A 23,620-nucleotide genomic window follows, 5' to 3' on the forward strand; every position below is an offset into this window, starting at 1 on the left:
AAATCTAGCATTCTTTCCAAGACAGCAAAGTTCTAGAAATTGGTATGTTATTGCACAGTGAAAAAAATAAAAGAGGAAAACTTGAGCTGAATATTAATGTAATTTTAAATACCTTACAGAAAATAAATTTAGGCACACATATATTCAATATTGTAAACTATTTTATAATGTATTTTGTTTTCCTATGTTATTCAAAATTATCATGACTAGTAATAATTTGAAGAAAAAATAAGTTTAGATTTTTGTGTGATTAATTTAGCAGGTAATTTTTTCTTGTCAACAAATTGAGATTTAGGGCATATATTTTGTTTTAGCAAGCTAATTTTGCTTTTTTTATTCTTAGTACTTTTTTCTGATATTAATTATAATTGTTTCAAGTTTTTATAAGAATAACTGAACTAAAATGAAATTAGTTTTAGAGCATAAGCATTACAAAAAAGACTACTGCGAATATAAGTAATTACATGACAAGTAAGGTCTGACAATCCTGGTTATTTTTACTTAGCTAAATTGACATCTACTATACCTACACAGAGTAGGTACATTCCATTACATCTAATGAAATTCATGAATACAAAATAGCTTTAAAGGCATAGTTTTAGTAAGTATTTTTAATAATTTACATAAATCTGGAACAAATTTTAATCACATGTATATATAGCAAAATGGTCAACGTACCAAAACTAAGACAGTTCTCTATTTTATAATTCACTCTTGTTCAAAGAATTTTTTACTAAAAATATAGTATTTTAATATGGATCTAAAAATCTATTGTACATATAGGTAAGGAAATAAAAAGTTCCCCACACAACTTCAACTTCACTTATTTTTTTCCCCCATGTTAAAAATTAATGCAGCACAGAATTTCATTATTTGAAAGCAGAGAAGTTAATGTTTTCAGTCACTGATGTTGCCAGTGGAATGCTGGCTGGCATGGAGTGGGTAAAGAAAAATGGGGAAGGAGCTTAATAAGTAAAAAATAAGGGATAAAAGTATGGTTAAATGGCTCCATGAAAACATGTTAGGCAAAACAATGCCACAAGGAGTAAATAGCTCCCAGGAACATAACAAATGAAAGACTGGCCAAAGAGCATTACAATGGTGCTGCTATAGCTTTAGGTGGAATATGGTTAAAATTATTAATGATACTAAAGCTAAACAACATTGGCTAGCACAATGTTATTCAGGGCAGTTTATTGTTCAAAGAGGCACCAGCATGTGACTTTATCTGGGTATAGGTAGAGTAGTCTTCTTTCTCCCTACCAAGGCCTCTCCACAAAACTTCCCCCTCTTTCATCACCGATGACTGCCTGGAAGCTAATTTCTGGGTGTTTGTGATGGAGCATGGACAAAATGAGGACAACATGAGCATCAGGCTGGAAGCAATTTGTGATATGAATCAGGAAGAATGAGGAGTTTGTGATCTAACTGAGCAAAACATAGTTCTGAGCACCTGGGAAGTCAAGAGACCCAGAGAGCAGAGAGAAGTACAACTAGTGCCAAGCAGCAAAGCGCTTGTGAGCGAATGTAAGCGTCCTGTCCGTGGGTTTGACAGATGATTTTCCATTGTAGGAAGGAAGGTAGAGAACAGAAGGATAAGGGCCACCTAAACCTAGGGAAAGGCCACCACTGAAAGGAAGAAATGGGTAAAGAAAGGCAAAGAAGATACAGGCAAGAAAAGGCCATGAAAAGGAGAGGGCGACGAAGACACAGCAAAGAGAAATGCTGCTTCACAATTTTTACTAAGCTTAATGGGGAAGTGTTCAAATGTCCTGATTCAGATTGTGAATTCATGAGGATAGGGGCTGTGCTTATTACTCAAGTCATCATCCATCAACAAATAGTATACAATTTAATAAATGCTGAATGACTCCAGTTTTATTTTCTGCAACAACTTACATAGAAGTTGGTTTTCTGGGAGACAGTTGTGCTTTCAACACAGCACATTCAGCAGCCAGTCCTGGACAATTTATCCAAATGGGTTACGTCTCTCATTATAAATGATTGTTAAGGTGGGGGAAAAGTGACTTATAAATGATTTAGAAAGTAGTCTTTTTAAACTAATGAATTCAAATGCATGACTTTTTTTTAACTTGGCCACAAAACCATCCCAACGTCACATTTACTGAAAATATTTAGGCTGCTACAAGACATTTCTATGTACATCACAAGTGGAGGAAGTGAAAGATCTAAGGGGAACGTTCTCATTAGTCAAACAAATAATAATAAAAAACCCCAATGATTTTGAAAATGTGACCCAATGGACTATGAAATGTTAGTCTAAGAAATCAGTCTTAGGTAATTTGTAGTAAGAGACTACTTATATACTTTTATTTCTGGCATTAATAATGATGATATTCAGAACTAATGCCTTTAAAAAGCATTTAATGACATTTAAATAACTTTGGTGAGGTTTTGTTGTTCTTGTTAAACAACTGCTACAAAAGCCCATTTATAAAGACTTGTACCAACCTCCCAGTTACACTACCACTGTGAATTATGAAACACAATGATGGCAGAACTAAAATAATGAATGACTCTGCAATGGAAAGATGCATGCTGGGCATTAGCAGGTTGAAGCCTGTAACTAATAACAACTTGCATATAAAAAGACTGAGGATATATATGACCTATCCTGTATTAAGAATTTACTCTAACACACAATCTAGGTAGTATATTACTATCCTTCCATATATTTGAAAAAACATGAACAATAAGAAGGAAAGGTTCACAATGCATTATAGAAGTTTATGGACAATCCATGCGCCGGATGACATGAGCAGAGATTATGATACATCAATATAGCAAGTACCCACAATGAGAAAATCAGTTATTATCTTAGGTATTCTAAGTAAATTGCTGGGCAAGTATAGACGGTCTATTTAGATATTGTTGTTGCTTCTTTATCCCACCTGAAGAAATATACAGACGCAATAAATTTAAGATATCCTTCCTTAAATACCTTCCTCCTACTTGGATCATAAGGAAAGCTGAGTGCCACAGAAATGAGGCTTTTGAATTGTGATGCTGGAGAAGACTTTTGAGAGTCCCTCGGAGAACAAGGAGATAAAATCAGTCAACACTTAAAGAAATTAATTCAGGCTATTAACTGGAAGGCCAAATACTGAAGCTTAAATATTTTAAATAATTTAAATGCTTAAAAATTTTGGTCACATAAGGAGAAGACAGGATTCATTTGCAAAGATTCTGGTGCTGGGGAAGACTGAAGGAAAAAGCAAAAAGGGATGACAGAGAATGAGATGGATAGATAGTGTCATGGAAACAACGAAACGTGCTGTGCTTGTCTGGCAGTAGTTTCTAAGAGTGTTCTGTGAGTGTAACTGAATACCTAATTTTACAAGTGGTTCAGCTTTACATAGTGACATCAGTAATATAGATTTTTCATAAGCAGCCTCATAAATGGATTCAATTTATAAACATTTGAGAAGCATGCCATGGTCCCTGAGATCATGAAGAGTTGGACATGACTGAATGACTAAACAACAACAAAATAAGTTTACTCTGATCACAGAACACTCTTAAAAACTACTGTCTAACCTATGCCTAATTTTTGTGATGTTTTATATAGCATGATTATTTTGGGTTATTCTATTAATAGCAAAAATTATCCTAAGTAAATTGTTTTTTAATCATGAACCTATCAGAAGCTCAGTCTAGTAGCAAATTAAACTGATATATATATCACCTATTAAAAATTCTACCCACTGGGCTTAACACCTCATTTTCATCCAGACAAATTCTAATAGTTCTAAGAATGAAATGTAAATGTGAACTAGGAAAAAAAAAACAACAAAGCTAAGATGTTGTGGGAGCCTTCCCATGACCTTTTATACTCTAAAATTCACTTATAATCTCTACCTTTCAGTTTGCTTGTGGAACTGGTGAATCAGGACAACTTTATTTCAATGAAAGATCTATTGTGTAGATTTTTTAAAAACCCTTAAACTGAAAGGAATTTTTTTCAGCCACATATACTTACTTCTGCTTTTTTACGAGCTTCCATGGCTTTCATAAGCATCATATGTTGTCGTCGTCTCTCTCTTTCCTATTAGAGCAGATAAAATTAGGAAAAAACCTCAACCACAGTTAGCAATATGATTTGCAATTTTAAACTTGGTAGAGCATGTTGAGCATTAATAGACAAGTCATGGTAAATACTAAATAGAAGACAAGAATGGCCAAGTCTGTGCATGTTTTAGTTCAGGTTTAGAAAGCAAATACAAGAACAATCAAAAGCAAAAAGGTAAAGCAATGAACATGGAGACAGTGTAAAACATAAGCATACAGGATTTACTTATGGTCAGTTGTGATGCTCCTTCCAAAGCTGGCAGAACGAAAAGCATAATGGTTGGCTGGAACAGGTCAGTTACCTTACATCTGCTATTCGAAAGCCTGCAGGTACTTACATATTGCCAATTAAACAGAAGGCTGGACTTCTGGTCATTTTTGAGAGCAGATATAAGATGATATGTGATCATTTCAAATTTGTAGTTTTAGAGAGATGATAATTTTCTTTGAGTAGCAAAATCTAATTTGTAAAGCCAATAAGGCACCAACAAATTAGAATGCTGGATTTTCTCAGTTTTTACAGCAATTTAATTACACTAGTCACAGTTTATACACAAACATGAATGGAAGAGGATTTTCTTATTTACTGATGTCTGTCCCTTGGTGCACTACATATGGTGACAAATGCTGCACCAGGGGCTTTTTAGTAATTATTAAGTGGAACCTGATCTACAAGTAATAAAATATTAAAATGAAGTTTGCCCCAGTGTAATTTGAAAGTCTGGTTTTATTTTCAGATCAAAATATTATACATTTTTATAGTAGCTAATCAAAAATTTTATCCAAAATTTAAATTCCCTCCCCACAGAAGGGATATATTTCAGATAACTTAGCTAAACAAATTTATATGCAAAATTAGGTCTTAGAAGTAATATAAATTTCATAACCTCCCATCAATCTGTATCCAAAATTCCCATTGCTTTTAATGGCAGTTTTGCATCTAGGATGATGGGAGAATATGGTTCATAGTAACTGAATACCTAATTTTACAAGTGGTCCAACTTTATATAGTGACATCAGTAATATAGATTTCTCATAAGCAGCCTCATAAATGGATTCAATTTATAAACATTTGAGACAAGTCATACTTTTTTTATAGACAGACAAGCAGATGTATGCAATGCACTGTGCTGTAAAGCCATGCAGCAGTATGTAATATGACAGCAGCCAGTGCTACACTTTATGCATTGCTATGACAACCATATCACAACCAAATCACAATGCGGTGTTAGATGTACAAAAATAAACATACCCATACCATATCTAGTCTATGCCTCTCCAACTCCTGGTAGAAAGAGTTGGCACAACATTATGAAACAGAAATCACAAAGTCATAAAACCATTTTATAATTCCCAAAAGACCCCAATACCAAAGCAGGCAATACACTGTAAGATAAAGAAAAAAAAAACTTAAGCAAGAATCTTATCAGAAAATTTTAAAGAAAATATTTTGAAGATTTTCCCCAAATAGCTCAAGAAGTAGTTAAAAATTAGCATTTGCAATGGTTGGGCTGACTGCATGTATACAGACCTGATGCTTCAAAAGAACAGCTTGTTGTCTTCTCATCTCTTTTTCCTTAAAAATAAGAAAAAAAAGTGTAATATGCAAGTGTTACCCAGAACATTCTAGAAAACAATGAAAGCAGTATTATTTATGTTTGATTTCTCTCACTTGAATAAAAATTATATGACCTAGAAAAAGAGTCATTAAAGGCTCTTATTACCCTGCATTAAGATGACATGTCCTGACATCAATGCTCAATAATAGCATATTTACTAAAGGAACTTTCCAGAATGTCAGGACATCCCATATACAACTCTTTGGTGGTACAGAAAGCATCTGTTATAGTTTTTAGTCCCTTTTAGGGGCTAGGGCTCAAATCTGAGTGTATTCAAATGACAAAGGCTTTTTGCTCTTTGACAGACAAACATGATTAGTAGCTTTTATTTGAATCTTCAAACATATTGATACTAAAAGAGTTTCCAATGTTAGCTGTTTAAAGTGATAAACACATAAGATCACAGATTCTAGGGCTAGAAGGGAACTTATCTGTAATTTAGTCCCTTTCCTTTCATTTTACAGGAGAGGAAGCTGATTTCCCAAGAAAGGAAGTGATTTGCCCAAGGTGACACAAAGTGGTAAGAAGCAGAGACAGTGGAACCAGGGTTGTCTGATGCCAAAGACACTGCTCTTCTCATTGTACTCCCCTTTTCAGAGGCCAAGGTGACTTACAGTGTGGGCTCCAATCCATGTTCCCAAAACTTTTTATCGAGTTAAAATTAGGTAAAAGGAAAGAACGGAGTGACATAAGGGAAAAAGTCTGAGAGACACATATAAAAGAAGAGAAAGGCAGTACCATTCACTTTCCTCTAGTAACGGTGGTGAGTGTACACAGGCTGATCATAAAAGTACATAGGAACTTGAGAGTTTTTTAGCACCAGTTGGTAGAACTACCACTTCTTCCCTTCTATGTTTGGCTTCTTGCTAGAGTCACTCTCCTACCAGTAGGAGCACCATTTTGTAGAACCTCCAAATTGACATTCATCAAACCCCATAGAAAACTATTTCTACCTGATCCCTACAACTCACCATGCAAGTATAACCAAACAGCCCAAATACTATGTAGGCAATAACAATTCCCAATAAATAACTGCTGTTATCAATGGTTTGGTGCACTGTCAAAGAAATATTAAAAACTCACATTTATATAGTGCTTTAAGGTTTACAAAGCACTATCATAACAACTCTGGGAGACAGGTAATACCTTAGTTATTATGTACATCCTTTTAACATATGAGAAAGATCAGGCTCAGATAGGTTAAATGATTTGCTCTTGGGCATCTATCTAGTGACAGTAGGAATCTTGATTTGAACCTGGGCTACCTAACTCTTTCCCAGGATTTTTTTTACTACCCTGTGGGGATATAGAGAGGTTATTTTAAATAAATGAAAATGTTGGTTGAGATTCTATTTTGTTCCTGGCTGGGTCACTAAGACATAAAGAACACCAATAAGTAAGGGGAAAGCAAGAAAGGGGTATGGGTAGGGAATAGACTGTAACATACAATGCAGTAAAGAAAATGAAATTTGGCCCAAATAAAATTGCTCACAGTTTTTATATAATAGTTTGTATTGAAAATAATGTCTACTTTTACTCAAACCAAGCATCAGACAAAGCACGTATGACAAAAACATTTATGTTACTATAGGCAGAAACATACATATAATCCACACATTATAGGTTTGCTAAACATTTTAAGAGAATTTTGAGAACTATAATTCTCATAAATTTACATATCATAGACAATCACACGGTTTTTATTTTTCAAAAAATAAAAACTCTGATGCTCAGCTAAACTAACCTTTATTCGTTTCTCGGCCTCCAATAATTTGGCATTTGCCGCTTCTTCCTTCTTTTTCTTTTTAGCCTGTGCATGCAAAACAGGTCTCAAAGTCATGCAACAGCACCACTATAACTTGAAAATAATCTTAGAACTGAAAGGAAGCTATATGCCTCACAAGGTGCAAAACAATACATGACACATAATATTATAACAGAGCTCTTCACCGATACACATTAGGAAGATTTATTTCAGCTTGTAATTTGGAATTTACATGTTTAAAATGTATTTCCTCGAGTAAAGTGTGACACAGAAACAATCTTGTGATCTCCAAGACCACGTGAGTAGAGTGAAAGCTTTGGCAGGTCCCACTAAGTTGGCAAGACGTCAAGGATGAGCCAACTACACTCTATGGCTATCTTCTGATGACCAACCTCCTGAAGTCTAGAGATTATTTTTTCTAAAGAAACTTATGACACAGGTAGTAAGTGGTGGAGAAAGTTGAAATCTGCATTAAGGTAATTTATATAAAGCACTTTGCAAACCTTAAGGCACTATATAAAGGTCCTCTCTTATTATTGTTATTAAGAAAGTAAGTACCACATGAAGACAATTATGGTTCCTTTATGCAACAAAATATATTTATTTTATTTGGAAGCATATAGTAAAGAATTAAAATATACCAAAAATTCTTAAAGCCAAAATTTCTAAGTTAAGAATAAAAACCTTTTGAATTTATTTAGTCAAGGTTAAATTTTATAATTAGTTTATGTTGTTTTTAAGTCTTAAAAAAGTAAAAACCCAATGTATATAGATAATATATATGAAGAGCTTTCCAAGTTATAAATTACTATATAAAGTGTGCTAATATTATCATTGTAATTGGCAACTTTCTATTCCTTTGGATTTGAATATTAAGCATCCGTTTGATATATTTTAACATCTATGGAACTGAAAATCAGAAGTTAATATCTGAAACTGAAAACATAATTTTAAAATTTCCCATACCTGAAAGAAGGTTAAGTTATAAAAAGTTTTTCTATGTTACAGAAACTGCTGAATTTATTTAAATATACAATTTTGGTTATTAAGATAATGTCAACAGCAGCTTTAAACTCAAATTTTAAAATATCCACTATTTTCAACCCATCATTTTTAAAAAAATAATTAGAAGTAAACTATACCATATAGTTAGACAAATACGGACTAAGTTGATATTTCTAAATGAAAATGAATAATAGAATTAAACTTTGCTATTTGTGACACTCTGGAAAAATAAGCCATTCTAGATGGCTGAGTTCTGTTGAGGGTTTATCCTTTCAGACATTACAATTTATTTTATTTTAATCAATTTGGAAGAAAACCTCTGTTAAATCCATTATATACTTTCTTTTCCCTCCAAAATAGAGGATAGGGAATATCATTTAACCTTTTCTCATGGACTCATACTAAATATTATGAATATCAATGAGGAAATCCACTGTAGTATTATAGGCACTTGTAACCAGTTTGGTTATTTGAACTGTTTTGTTTCTGTTTTTTCCCCCTCAAATTAAATGTCCCCCAGTGCTTTTTTGGAGTTCTTGCACATTTCTTTTTTTTTTAAGCACTTTTATGTCCTTTTTCATTGTTGTCAGTTTTCACTGTTTTCATTGTGATTGACTAACAACCCATCTCCAACATCAAGTTAATTACTTTTAATTGCCTCTGTGGTTCCTGAAAATCAGATAAACAGACATTACTGGTATTTTTTTAAAATAACAAATAAGTAGATTTTAAGTGTGTTACTGAGTACAAACCACATGAACTTTGTGTGTATTTCAGCTGCTCAAGTCTTTTATACTTGTTTCTTCATCCTCAACCATGATCTGTGTGGATGAGCTTGACTTATGAGATATGATGAGATATGTAAATAGGAGCTTAAGAGCATTTTGAAGGACAGACTGACTTGGACTTTTGACAAAACATGCAACTATGATTTTTGTTCATAAAACTTTAAAAAGTATAAGTTCTTAATTATATTAAATCTGAAAGTTCTACCTCTAGAATTTGCTGGGCTCGAAGTTCTTTTTCCATTCTGATTTGCTGTATTCTCTTAATTTTCTCCTGTAGGAAATTTTTTAAATATTTAAGATATTAAAATCAGCAAAAAAAAATTGTTTAGGCAGAATAATCCATGTTTAAAAAGATTTTAAAGTTCACATTTTTCAAAAATAGCCTAAGTAGATGGAAAAATATACACTTTAACTGTATACAATCCACACAGACAATTCAACATTTTGCACTATTAAAGGATTTTTTCCAAAATTGTTTCCATAATGTAAACACTTAATTATCTGCATAAAATTTAATGAAAAAGTAAACTACAAAAACAATGAGTGCCTAATACATGCAAGGCACTATTCAATCAATCCACAAAATCAATTAACATAAGCATTTATTAAGCACCTACTATGTCCTAGGCACTGAGGATACAAAGACAAAAATGAACAGTCCCTACTATTCAAAGTGCTTTAGAGTACACAAACATGAAGCAGTCATGGCCCCTGCCCTCAAGGAATTTGTAATCTAGTAGTGGAAATAAAACATGTAAAGAAATATATTTGACAGAATGCAGTAAGTGCCAGAGGAAACATACAAGTAAAGTACTATACATAACTACAATTCTTTGTATGTATATGCAGTAATAAGAAAGATAAAAGTAAAAAAGAGGCAACAAGAGATAATACAAAGAGGAATATACCATGCATCAGGAAAGCTGAGTTCCCATCCTGGATCTGTTATTAACAGTGTAACTTTCATCAAGTAAATTCTCTAGACCTCAGTTTTCTCATCTGTAAATTATGCCTGACCTGTTTCCCTGGGATGTTGTGAGGATCAAATAAAAAATATTTTTAAAACTATAAAGTTCTGTACAAATATAAGGGAATGGCAAAGAGAATTTCCATAAATTTGGTTTTGAATTGATAAATAAAATGTCTTTAAATCTAATTACTAATTATTAACCAATTTCTTAAATTACTAAGTACATAGAAAATTAATTAAACAGGAACAAATGTTCTATGAAAATGTACATACCTTAAATTAAAATTTGTATGTTTAACTCCTTTATTAATTATATTCTTTACTACATTTATTTTTAAACTGTAATGACTTTCTATTTGGGGATTCAAAGGAATATATATGAAATTATATATATATATGCATATGTATGTATATACAATTATCAACAACAGCCATCAAATAAGCACATCAAAAAAGATGTTGGAAATTCCACCATTAGCCTTAGAATTTTAATTCTGAATAAACATCCATTTATATGCTAATATTTCATAGGGAAAAAGACAGATAAGAGTCAAATACAAAACTCATTGGCCTAGGAAGATTAGTGTCCAAAAAGCCATGATCTCCTCATTTGTGTGTGTATCACCATTTTTCAGGCTTGAACATGATTTTATTAATGGTGATCACTATTTGAACATGAAATGACAGATGTACCTCTAGTAGTCCTTCCAGTCTGTATACCTCGTTTGTGGCTCTAACATTAGTTTGTAAATATGGACCTTTGTTTCCCATTCTATTCAGAACCATCTCAACACCCACTGGTGTTCTTTTTAGCAAGGCATATGTATGTTGTATATTTTGAAACCGTGCTTTTGTGTGACTCTGACTGATCCACTTCTGGTTTCTTCACTATGCTTATACAGTAACTATCGTGGTGCATGGCTATAGTTTGTTTTCAGCAGAAATCTAGAAGGGTAGATTTGTGTTTCACCAATTAATCTTTAGAAGCCAACTGACTGACTACATCCCAAGACTATAGTGTTGTGATCCTAACTTCTTGTTCAAGGTCATGGTTTCTGGATATAAAAGATTTGTGTCTGGACAGGAAAAGACACTCTGGACTACATCTGCCAGAAGGATTTGCCACAACAAGCATTAGAACACTGATAAACTAGGAGAAGATGCCAAATATCGTGTCTCAGAGGCTGCAAATGGGTATGCAATGTGGGGAATTCTTAGGATAGGTTTTAAGTTTTACTGACGTATTTATTTTTATACCAAAGTCATTTCCTGATATAATTCCTCCCCAATGGACCCTTGTTTGTAACAAAGAAAAGCAGTAAAGGAAAATTAACACAGTAACATGCCTAACTGTATATACAACATTCTATAGCTATAGTTCTTCATTTCTCCCATAGGAAAGTATATTTGATCATCCATTCTCTGGGATCAATATTGGTCATTCTAGTTAGAATTCATCTGCCTTTTTGTGTTATTTATATTACTGTAATTCTTGTAATTACTTCTGTTATCAGTTAATAACAGTCATCCCATAACACTCTGAATTTCTCTTATTGTTTCTATTGTATATTTTATATGCCAAGATTTGTGTAGCCATTTCTCCATCAAAGAGGACCTAATTTACTTCTAGTATTTGCTACTACAAAAAAAACAAACAAATAACAGTTTTACGAATATTTAAGTGTGGATAGGACTTTTACTTGAGTCTTTCATTTCCTTGAGGCATATATTCAGAAGTAGAATTGAGTAAAGAATTTTTTTTAAGAGAGCTAGGAAGAGACAAGAAGGTAATAGCTACTGTACCTATAATTTAAGGGGACTAGTACGTACCACAAAAAGAACAATAGCACCTGGTGGCAAGATGTAGTATTGGTGTCAGTCCCTTTCAGGCAAGTCCTGACAAGAAGTATCAAGCTCAAACAGAAATAGATTGCTGCTAGCCCATATTAACATTATCTTTGTTATACTGCATTTGCATTTCTTCATTTGTCAATTACATTTCAATCTAGTGTGAGCTGAACTACAAGTCTGATGCCTGTAGACTAGACCATGCCAGTGCAGTGCCTCCCTGGGCATCAACAGGCTTTTGCCTTCAGGTGGGTTGTGACCCTGAGAAAACATCCTGACTACTTCAGTCCTTCAAAGTTCAAGACCTAAGATTTCTTACTACCCTCAAGTGCAATTAATCTATCCTCACAGCCTCAAATTCCCCACTAGCTGTATTATGCCATGCTGTTTAATTAAATGACTTTTGCATTGAACTAACATGTCATCTATTTGGTCAAGTAAAAGAAACACACTGGAGGTTGGTTTATAAACTATGATTTCTAGTGAAGGCTGAACCAAAGAATGCCTTGAACCTTTGGTAGCTTTCGCATGGATGATAGCAATTAAATTGGTCAAGAAGTCAAACAGGAGTCCCACGGGAGACTCAAGCTTTAATCTCTTTTTAAAATTTTTTTTTATTTTTTGCTTTTTGGAGGGCAATTGTAGTTAAGTAACTTGACCAAGGTCACATGGCTAGGGTTTTGTGTGTGTGTGTGTGTGTGCATGTTAAGTGTCTGAGGCCGGATCCGAACTCAGGTCCTCCTGACTCCAGGGCTGGCACTCTACTCACTGCGCCACCTAGCCACCCCTCAAGCTTTAATCTTAAAGAATATTAAAAACAACAACCACAATTCAGGTTGGAACATGATGCCAGGGTAATACCAAACTGTCTACCAGCTTCTCTCAGGAAAATAGTCAGCTAATATAGCAAAATTAAGTAACAATTTTAAGTTCTATAACATGAATGACAAAAAGTACTGGTTATACACAGATTTTGTACTGGTAGGTAGGTAAGTTAGGAACCTATGCTGTGTTAAGGTTTCTCCTTATTTCAAAACAAGTTTGGTTTTAACTGTCCAAAATGGTTCACAATTATTTGCAAGGCTGATACAATGGCCCTGTTATTAAATGGCTTCTGGCAACAGTCCCCTATTTGTACTTCATATTCCAGCAGGGCAGAATTACGAGCTGTTTCACAAACTTGATATTCTATGTCCCACCCATTCTTACAAACTATCCCCTGTGTCTCTCTAGTCCTCATCTTCTTTCAAGCCTAGGTCCAGGTGACAACTACTCTGTGAAGTATTTTTTAATACTATCTCTTATTTCTTACTGTTCTTCCAATTTCCTCAAAATACTTAATATTTACTTATCTTCATACACGTTGTTTCCGTATATAAAAAAGTAGTATAAAATATGTCATCATTAAGACATATGACCCAAAAGGTAAGTGGACTAGTTGAAAAGAAAAACAAGGGTGGGGGGGGAATGATAAAGGAAAGAATGAAAAAGCTGATATATTGTAATCACACTACCGTCTCCCTTATATTGCAAACACCTAATAAAAGGGAGATGGGAAAATGTTTCGTAGAATCCTTTATTTCCAAAGATGAAAATCTTTGTCAATTATAATATACTGCTTACACAAGCTCCGTTTGAAAGTTACCTTTTAACTTTATGTACAAAGGATATTACAGGAAGACAGAACCCCAGATATGCTAAAAGAAATCCTTTTTTAACCTAGAGTGTTCCCAAGATTTTGCTTTTCTATTGTTGCTGCCTTTTAAGCAACTCTAACAGCACTTAGGCAATTAGACCAGAGCAAAGATTTGACAATGATTTATACCCATATATTTTTTAAAAATTTTAACTTTTCTTAATATCTTACAAGCTTATATCAGAAAAAAATTTCCCATAAAACTTTTAAGTGCTAAAAACAGTGCCAAAATAGAGTTATAAAAACATCTGTTAGATTATCACTTAAACAAGTTTGGAAGCTAATGTAAATCACCTATAAGTAGCTAAATCTGATTGTTTCTTCTACATGAAAAGATATTACTCTAGATTCAAAATTTGAATACATACTCAAAATTCAATTAAATATTAAAGAGCTTCTAAAATAACATTTATTCTTAAATAACCACAATAGCAAACTTTTTATGTCCCTCTTGTTTATCTGTAACTATTTCTAAGAAATCAAATAAATAGAAGCACTGGCCTTCCAAAAAGGAAGCAAAATTTTGCTTAAAGAAATAAAAGGTCTCTGCATACAAAATAATATATAAAACATTGATCTTAGAAGTAGTTATTTATGATATTTAAGTGAAAAAATAATACAAAAACAGAATAAAAAACATGGCCTTCAATACGGAAAATTAATCCAGTGTCCAAACATACCTGTTGTTTCATTATCTTTATCTGTTCTTTTTGCTTTCGTTTCTCTTCTGCGGCCATTATTGCTATAAGAAAAAAAAAAATCCAAGGGCAGGTGTCACCCAAAATAGAATGAGGCATCAAACCCTGCTATTAAGAATTTCAATCCTGGGGCGGCTAGGTGGTGCAGTAAGTAAAGCGCTGGCCCCAGAGTTAAGGGGACCCGAGTTCGGTTCCAGCCTCAGACACTTAACACCCACACAAAAAAACTAGCCGTGTAACCTTGGGCAAGTTACTTAACCCCAACTGCCCTCCAAAAAGCAAAACAAAACAAAACAAACAAACAAAAAAAAGAATTTCAATACTGACAACAGCAAAAAATGTACCATCTTTTAGAACAGATCAGTTACCTTGCTGCTTCTTTGCTTCTTTGGCAACTCGAGCCTGTTCCTGCTTCTGAAGTTTCCTCAAAAGCTTTATTTGTGCTGCTTGTCTTGCTATTTCTGAAAGATACAAAAAGGCAGAGCACATAAATGATAGTTTCACACCATTCCTAATTAAAATGGTATCAAATAATCTTGCTTTTAATAAGGAGTTTTAATGAAAATGTCCAAATTTGTTTTTTGCACGTCTAGAATGATTTTTATGGGTTTTTAAAAATTTTTTTACACAATGAAATAACTGCTGTCTTATTTTTTGTTGACAGGAAAAAATCTACCCTCTAACAATCTAGAACTAAATAAAGATTTTAGAAACAGTGTAAAGAAGAAATCCAGTTTACAGCAACAAAATATTTGGGGATTAATTTACCTTCACATACACAAAATCTTTATAAAACTGATGGAAACAAAGGAAGAGCTAAATAATTAGGTCATTCAATGTTCATGAATGAGCTAAGATTAACACAGTAAAGATGACAGTGTTTTCAAAAACTCAATTTGTAGACAATGAGATAGCAATCACAATACCAATGAGTTTCTTTATAGACCTGGATAAAACTATAATACAATTTATATGTAGAAAGAAACAGGCAAGAAAATCAAGGAACACTTTAAAAGCAGGTGATTAAAGTAGACTTGCATTTTCAGACTTTAAAGCTAAGTATTTTTCATGAAAACTATTTGACATTGAGGAAAAAATAAGAAAAGAGATCAATGAGACATAATAGATCCTAGAAACATAACCAAATGCATACAAATGATTGAAAAAATTGTAGAAAAAAGGATTCTTTTTTTTAAATTGGGAAAAGTGTTTAGCAATATGGTAGAAGATAAATTTAGATTTATATTGTAATACATGCTACATAAATTTCAACTGAATTATAGATGTAAATATAAAAACTATAAGATGAAAAAAGAATAATATTTATCTTAATCATGGCATGAAGATAAATTTTGTCTATTAAAATACATTCCTCTTGTCCATGATGATTTAGAAGAAATTATAAAAATATAGATGAGTTGCTCATCTATTACAACAAAGGAAATTAGTAGAGACAGTACTGATATACTCAGTTACATAAAAAGAAAACATAAAATAATACAGTGAAGATAGACAAAAAAAAAAAAAGAACAGATTGGTAAAGCATTTATTGCAAATTACAGGAATGGGGTTGGACCTGTGATTTGATTAGAATAGGGAACTACTTCTACCAAAGCAGAGAAGCACATTCTCAGTAATTTATATTCTTAATCCCAGGGTGCTGAGAGGGACTGACTTGATCTTGCTAATAACACTATCTGTATATATGTCAGAGAAAGGAATTCAAGTCTGCTCTTCAGGTGTCTGAGACCAGTTCTCTATCCACAACTATACCATGCTTCTTCTCTGTGGCAAATACAATGGGCAAAAATTTAACATCTTAAAAATGACTACATAACATTAATAAAAAAAAAGGAAATAAAAATCTCTGAGGTCTCCATCTCAAATTTGAAAAAAAAATTAAGTGAAAAATCAATACTGGCATACCAGTGGAATAATAAATATGTTAGTACACTGTAGAAAGAATGTCAAATTAAGGGAAATGAAGTATATTGAAGAAACTACCAAAAAAATCACATTCATCTAGGTTCAAAGCAGGGAATTAACCTGGAATGAAAAGGTCCTAAAAGACTGGTTCAGGGAAGGAGTATTCAAAACCATATGACCCAAGTTCAATGGGTAGAGATGACTCTCACCTGAGCCAGCTCTCATGCTCCTTAAATTGAGAACTAAATGTAGGTACGCACCAAAGTGGGCTGAAATGCTCATTTAACATTCTGCAATATTATGAAGGCCCTGGACCTTGACTTGAAGGTGTCTATTCAAGCTTACTGTGTCAAAGCTCAGTTGACACTCAAGGAAGGGGCAAGGCACGTAAGTGGGTGGAGTTTCTGTTTGTACTGTGTTAGGTCAGCCTAATCACCACCAAGAAAATTTCAGCACTCACATCTCACAAAGGGATGAAATGAGAAGGTTCCACAGTAGAAAAATACAGGGTTAATATTATTCCCTTTTGGGCTCAGTCTAGTAGAACAATTATTTTCATTCTGATGATCATAAGAGTAAAAGCAACAATTGTGGCAAAGAGATTAATTTCTGAGGGGTGGGGTAACAACGTTGGAAGATAGATATAATTTTATCACAAGGAACACTCATGAATGTATTGACTTCAGCATGGTTTTGGTCACACACTGCTGATAGCTCATTCCTGAGTTCTCCTTGACTTTTTCCATTCATTTCTGAATGAAAAAACCTAAGAACTTCTAGGAATCCTTTCTATTGACATAAGGGACATATCTTTAAAATTTTTTATTGATTTAATCTTTTTATGTTAATATGTATGCCTCCCCTCCATCCAGTGGGCCGCCATTCCTCATAACAAAGACTAAAAAAAAAAAAAGTCCAGCAAAAGCAACCAGAACGCTCACTATAACAGTGCATGAAAGATTCTACCATCACAGATCCCCACTTCTGCAAAGAAGGAAAAATATTTTCTCAAGTGTTCTCCAAAAGTGAAAAGCATTCTTTTTAGCCATCACAATTACACAGCATTCAGTTCAATTTTTTTGTATTCTTTCCATTTACATTATTATAGTCATGTGTATTATCTTCCTAGCTCTGCTTACTTTACTCTGCATTAATGCATAGAGCTCTTCCTATGTTTATGTTTCTCTTAATTCTTTATATTCAGCCTTTCTATATGGTACAATAATATTCCATTAGGTTCAAGTACCATAAGAGTTCTAGCAAATGTCTAGATTTATACATTTACTTTTAGTCTTTTATCACCCCTAGAAAGTACTATTATTAATATTTTGATACATAACAGAACTTTATTTCTGTCTTAATCTTCCTTAAGGTATATATCTAACAGCGTGAATTCTGGATCAAAGGGTTGGGTCACTTCAGTTGCTTTTTAAAAAGGTTTAATCAGTGAGTATATTAGTGTGCCTGACCCTTCACAGTCAGCCACTCCAACACAGACTATTTCCTGCTTTTCATATCTTTGCAAATTTTTCAAGTGTGAAATAAAATCAAATCGTTATTTTGACTTGCATTTCTCTTATGATTAGTAATTTGGAGCAATGATTCATATGGCAACTATTTGTTTATATTCTTTGACCACTGAAGTGTGGTTCCTGGGTTCTGTTAATTCTCTATTATGTCATGGCTAACAGACCCTTATCAGAGATATTTGCTGCAAACTTTTTTTCAGTAGTTTTTCCTTCTTATCCTAGCCACGCTGATTTTGTTGGTGCAAATACTTTTCAATTTCACATAAATGAAATTACCTATTTTATTTTTTGTGATAAATTTTATCACTTCATTAGTTTAAAATTCTCTCCCTAATCACAGCTATGAAAGGTACCTGATTTCATTCTCTTCTAACATCTTATGGTGTGACTGTTCCAATTTAGGTCACCACATTGAGTTCCTTACTGTATATGGGATAAGTCATAAGATGTCAATTAAACCTAATTGCTGCCAAAATGCTCTCCAGTTATAAAAACTACCAGTTTTTTCCAAATAATGAATCCTTCCCTAAATGTATATTCTCAGTTATGTTACATTGAATACTGAACTACTGAGCTTTTTATTTTGCTCTGATTATTCCTTATCTAGATCTGATGCTATTTTCTCCCCTCCTATAAAATATGTTTGAAGAATAGTTCTTTATAATATAATTTGATATTCAAAAGTCCTAACACCCCAGAAGGGACATTTCAACAATTAAAGCAGCAAGTCACCATCAAGCGTTTTCTAACCTATTCCAACCAATATAATCTCTTTGTTGTTTAAGTCAATAATTCCACTACAAAGAAGGTTAGGCTAATGAATCTAATGAAATGAAACTTAATGAGGGCACACACAATAAGTTATACATTTGTGTTAAAAAAAAATCAACTACATAAACGTACCATCAGGTACATATAACTAGCTAAGCAATCCTTCATCTTGGGGTTTTAGTACTCAGAGAATCAACATTATGATAGGGAGTCAAGAAAACTAAATTTATATCTAGCTTCATTTAAATACACAGGAACATTCGCCTGTACTCTACCCCGATCTGACCATATCTGGAACGTTGGAGTCAATTTCGGTTGTGGGAAGGGAGTGGCCCAAGAGAGCGAAGGACCATAAATGGGGTGAACCACACAAGCATAGGTCAAAGGAACTAGGAATGTTCAGTCTAGAAAAGAGGAGAGCTGGGAAAGCAGAGCAGTCTATAAAATATCTGAAAAGACCATCATGGGGAGGAAGGATTAGATTTAGTATCTTTAGTTTCCAAGATCAGAACTATGACTAAATACAGAAAATTGCTGAGAGGAAGATTTCAATTAGTCAGTCAAGAAATATATATTAGGTGACTACTATGTGCCAGGAAAGGCAGCTGGGTGACGAAGTGGACAGAGCACTGGTCAGGAAGACCTGAGTTCAAGTTTGGCCTCAGACATCTAGTAGACGGGTCATCTAAGCACGTCATTTAGCCTCTATTTGCCTTAATCAACTGGAGAAGGAAAAGGCAAATCACTCCAGTATCTTTGTCAAGAAAATCTCAATGAAAAAATACTGGCATGTTATGGACCACAGGGTCACAAAGAGTTAGACGTGACTGAATGCCTGAACAGCAACAATGTGCCAGGTGTTGTGCTAAGTATGGTGAATACAAACAAGGCAAAAGACAGTCCGAAAACATTTTTCAAACATAACATAAACTGGAACATATACAAGACCAGTGTCCAGACTTAACTGGGGATAATAAAACAACCATATTAAAAAGATTTGGGAAAGGCTTCTAGTGGGAGGTGGGATTTAAATAAAAGTAGATAAAGACATAAAAAAAACATAAAAGTAACCAGGGAAGCCAGGAGGCAGATGGGAGGAGGGAGAGAATTCCAGGAATGGAGGAACTTTAACTCAACGAATTCCTAATAAAAAGAGTTATCCAAAAGTGGAATGAACTGAGGGGGTTTCTCCTCACTAGAGGTATTCTAGCAAAAGTCGGAGGACTCTTTGCCAGGGCATGATGAGGGTTAGTTCTGATCTTGATAATGGTTGGACTACATGGGTCTTAAAGGTCCCTGAGATTCTGTGGTCCTACCGCTAATCGCACCACCACCACACCACCTCTAAAACCCAAATCAATACATGTTCTAATCTACTGTACTCCTGAGCTTTCTTATCCTGAAAGCTCTTGGTGACAAAATTTGGTACTACCAGCTGGAGGGAGATCCATATCCCATCACTGTACACCCAGATTACTAATTTGGGGGCAGCCCCATAGCTGAATAAGTGAAAGATTAGGTAAGCCATTGCCTCCAGTTCTATTTATAGGTCTATGACCTATCATGGAAGCCTGAGTATGGACATTTGGGAGGGCACCCGAATTATCTTCCTCCCAGCAACTATGTGATCAAAGAATTTCAGTCAGTCAGAGCTGGGTGTAACTGATCGAGAGCATTTGACAGCCATCATAAACACATGATTCATTCATGCAAGGCTATATAAATGGAATCATTCACTCCCTAAAGGTGAAATTCATATTTGATGAAGCACTCATGCATGTTCCCCACCTGTTTGTGCCTTTGCAAGAAAGTACAGAAGAGTCTCTTCCATAACAGGTTAGCTGCGGTTCATTGAAGACTATGACGCTTCATCTGGTCTCCCAGATGACCTTTGACCTAGGGTCTTTCTAGTTAACCTTGACCTGGTATGACATCAACCAGTGAATACAGACCTATGTACTGAGGTCAAGGACAGGCTGGGGAGTTTGTGGGTTCTTGCCACTCTTTTCCTACTCAAGGACTGTGACTTCATGGTGTTAATGGACATTCTCAAAGAAAATGTTTCAGTTCCTCTACTATGACAGATTTCCCACAACCAATGAAACTCCCCATCTATTCTTTTATTTCCACAGATTTCCAGACCATCTTATTTCTGACAAAAGACAGCTATTATTTTGTTTCTGGATGGTACTGATCACTACTATATCAAATAAGGTATCAATCATGTACCAGCTCCTAGTCAAATGTCTGCATATAAAAGATGAACATGATTCTCACGCACACACACCTCTTTAATATTTCCCACCACTAAGATAACTGGACTACTTTTTTTCCTCTCAAATTAATTCTTTTTCAACAACTTCATGCACGTATTCACCAACATACACCCCTTATCACTAATTATGGTCTTGACCTCATTTCTTTCCTGATCACATAGAAACCCATTTGTACTGACAGCCAACCTCAGCTTAGTAGAACTGGAGGCTGGTCAGGTAGACCTCCAAGGCACTTAGAACTTCATCATGATCAAATAAGCAAGAGATGAATCATCACTGGACAGAAACTGAAATCCTATGAACTGAGAATGTAGCTATCTGAATAACACTCTTTTTTACTATCCCTCTCAAAAATTAGAAGGTAGGGGATATCCCAACATATCAGCACGAATCTCTCAGTTAGAATTCTCTATCTCCATGAGATTTCACTGGTGTTTGCTTCAGAAATCTCACAAAAGCCCATATACTTTTCAAAGGCCTTTAATGCTGACAGATGGTCCAGAAAATGTAATGATTTGAAAAGTATTTGATTCCCATGATTACCCAGCATGGGTAACTGTACTAACTGGAAGACTGAGAAGGCTTTAAGCCTAAAAAAATGGAAACCTGTTCTAAATGTTCTTGTTAAGGAAGTAGGGACATAAAACACCAATATTACCTATGCATTTTACTCTGTAAAGGTTATATAAGATGATTTACAAGAAAAAAGTTCCAGAGCCACCTGATATTGGCAAATCTTCACTGAATACACAGAAAAAAAAAACTTTTAAAAGGAGTGAATAAAAAAAAAGAGTGAATCACAGTGAGTGTTCAGGGTGATACTCACTAATTCTGTGGAATGCTCCTCCCTTTTTGCCGGTTCCTGTGTGAAAGGATCTCTGATTCTTTTCATGGTTAATTGACACATCTCTTGTCAATTCTTCTTGGTGTTTGTCATAAACCATAAGTTCTCCTGAAATTGATGAATTCTTCTGCTTATTTTTTTTCCAGGAAACCTTTAAATGGCCCCTTAGTATTTCTGAGAAGAACTAGGAAACCAATATTTCTCTAATCTATCCTCTTAGTGGCTAGGTTCATGAAAAAAGGTCATTTTCTTCTTAAAAGGAAAAAAAATGAACTCAACCTCCTCCCCAAAACTGATGAAATTATCAAAATAGCATTATGTGAGAATACCTGAATAGGACTTTAGGAATAAGCCAGGTACTACTCCCTCTCTGACGATCTACAAGGTCTGTAGTGCTATATTTTCCACATTATGTATGCCACACCAAAACAACCTTCACACGGATATAAACAAAGGGGTGTTTTGAATATGTTAGCAGTATAATAATCAACATAATGGCTGTAATGACTGATGATGTTGAGTAGACTCACTAATGAAAAACTATGTTTTAAGCAAAAATGTCACTGGATCAAAGAATAATCATTTAGACAAACTCATTGCACAACAGCATCTGATAAGTTGACCATTATTAGGTTCTTCTGTGAAAATGTCAGCAACATTGTGGATATATAGAGAGGTCAAAGTCATCAGACCTTCTGGATTGGAAAGTTAACAAAGCATCAGAATATTATTTACACCATTTTCAGCCCACCAAAAAGCAGGTAAATCACTGATATACACATATGGCTAATTTAAACTTTGCTTGCAACAGAGTCTAAATACCACAGTACACAATTAATAAATTCTGCTTATTATAGCTATGCTATGGCACTAGGTACTTGAAGCTATTTCTTGAAAAACTCTAAATTCTAGAAAGCAACACAATAAAATAATAATGAAAGAGTATTATTGGAAGATAAAAATGTCTACATAATAACTTTGTAGCTGCACTTCCATTTGAAGGAACTTTTTATGCTTGGATATGAATATGAATATGAATGGTGGAGTTATTCATTCTTTGAGCTAACATCTACCAAACAGTATATTGGACATAGTAGACACCATGAAACAATGAACTCACAATTGATCTGACTACTATAAGCACAGAATAAAGAATAATTTTTAGCAAAGTAATAGTTTGTTTTACTCATTTATTAAATACTTATTAAGAATTTTAAAAATACAAAATACTCTTAAGATGCTGAATAGACATTTAAAAATATAAACAAAAATAGTTTCTGCACTGAGCTCACGTTGTCTTGAGGATATAACATCTACAGTGATAAATAAATCTAAAATAACTTGAGGAAGGAGCACTTACAACTTGGAAAAGACAGGAAAGGCTCAAAGTGGCATTTGAGCTGAGCCTTTAGGGAAAATAAAAGTAATAAAAGATGGAAATGAGGAAGGAGGATTTTCAGTACAGGTAGAATCTTCATGTATATATCGAAAACATGCTGTCTCCACTTTGTCCATAATCCCCATATGCCATGCACCAGAAACTTGGATTCTGTTTTTAGGATACTTGGCCTTCATTTAATGTTATTCAATGCCAGGCAAGTCTCCACACCAACACCTGGCAAACTCCATACAATGCTACCTTCCTCATTTTGTCTTCTGCCATTAAAATATAAGCTCTTCAAGATAAAAATTGTCTTCCTGATATTTGAATTCCTAGAAGTTGTCATACAGCATCTATCCATCCATCTATCTATCTATCTATCTATCTATCTATCTATCTATCTATCTATCTATCT

General features: G+C 34.1%; 1 protein-coding gene across 28 annotated transcripts in view; it reads right to left on the bottom strand.

The window, feature by feature from the left end:
* BAZ2B (bromodomain adjacent to zinc finger domain 2B) overlaps positions 1–23,620 on the bottom strand; it is a 376,035-nt gene that overhangs the window by 69,625 nt on the left and 282,790 nt on the right. For 16 of the 28 annotated variants that reach the window (XM_069079736.1, XM_069079735.1, XM_069079731.1 and 13 more), the window contains 8 exons: positions 21,807–21,932; positions 14,847–14,939; positions 14,461–14,522; positions 9,472–9,537; positions 7,453–7,518; positions 5,621–5,665; positions 5,348–5,374; positions 4,001–4,066 (listed from right to left, as the gene is read on the bottom strand). In XM_069079736.1, coding sequence (XP_068935837.1) covers positions 4,001–4,066; positions 5,348–5,374; positions 5,621–5,665; positions 7,453–7,518; positions 9,472–9,537; positions 14,461–14,522; positions 14,847–14,939; positions 21,807–21,932 — 551 coding nt within the window. The remainder of the gene's footprint in view (positions 1–4,000; positions 4,067–5,347; positions 5,375–5,620; positions 5,666–7,452; positions 7,519–9,471; positions 9,538–14,460; positions 14,523–14,846; positions 14,940–21,806; positions 21,933–23,620) is intronic. The other 12 variants (XM_069079742.1, XM_069079740.1, XM_069079749.1 and 9 more) reach the window with 5 other exon arrangements.

The sequence above is a fragment of the Petaurus breviceps genome, unplaced genomic scaffold (genome assembly GCF_028583685.1).
Source record: "Petaurus breviceps papuanus isolate PSGF00001 unplaced genomic scaffold, PetGlider_PUasm1.0 91133, whole genome shotgun sequence".
In the NCBI taxonomy this organism is placed as follows: Eukaryota; Metazoa; Chordata; class Mammalia; order Diprotodontia; family Petauridae; genus Petaurus; species Petaurus breviceps.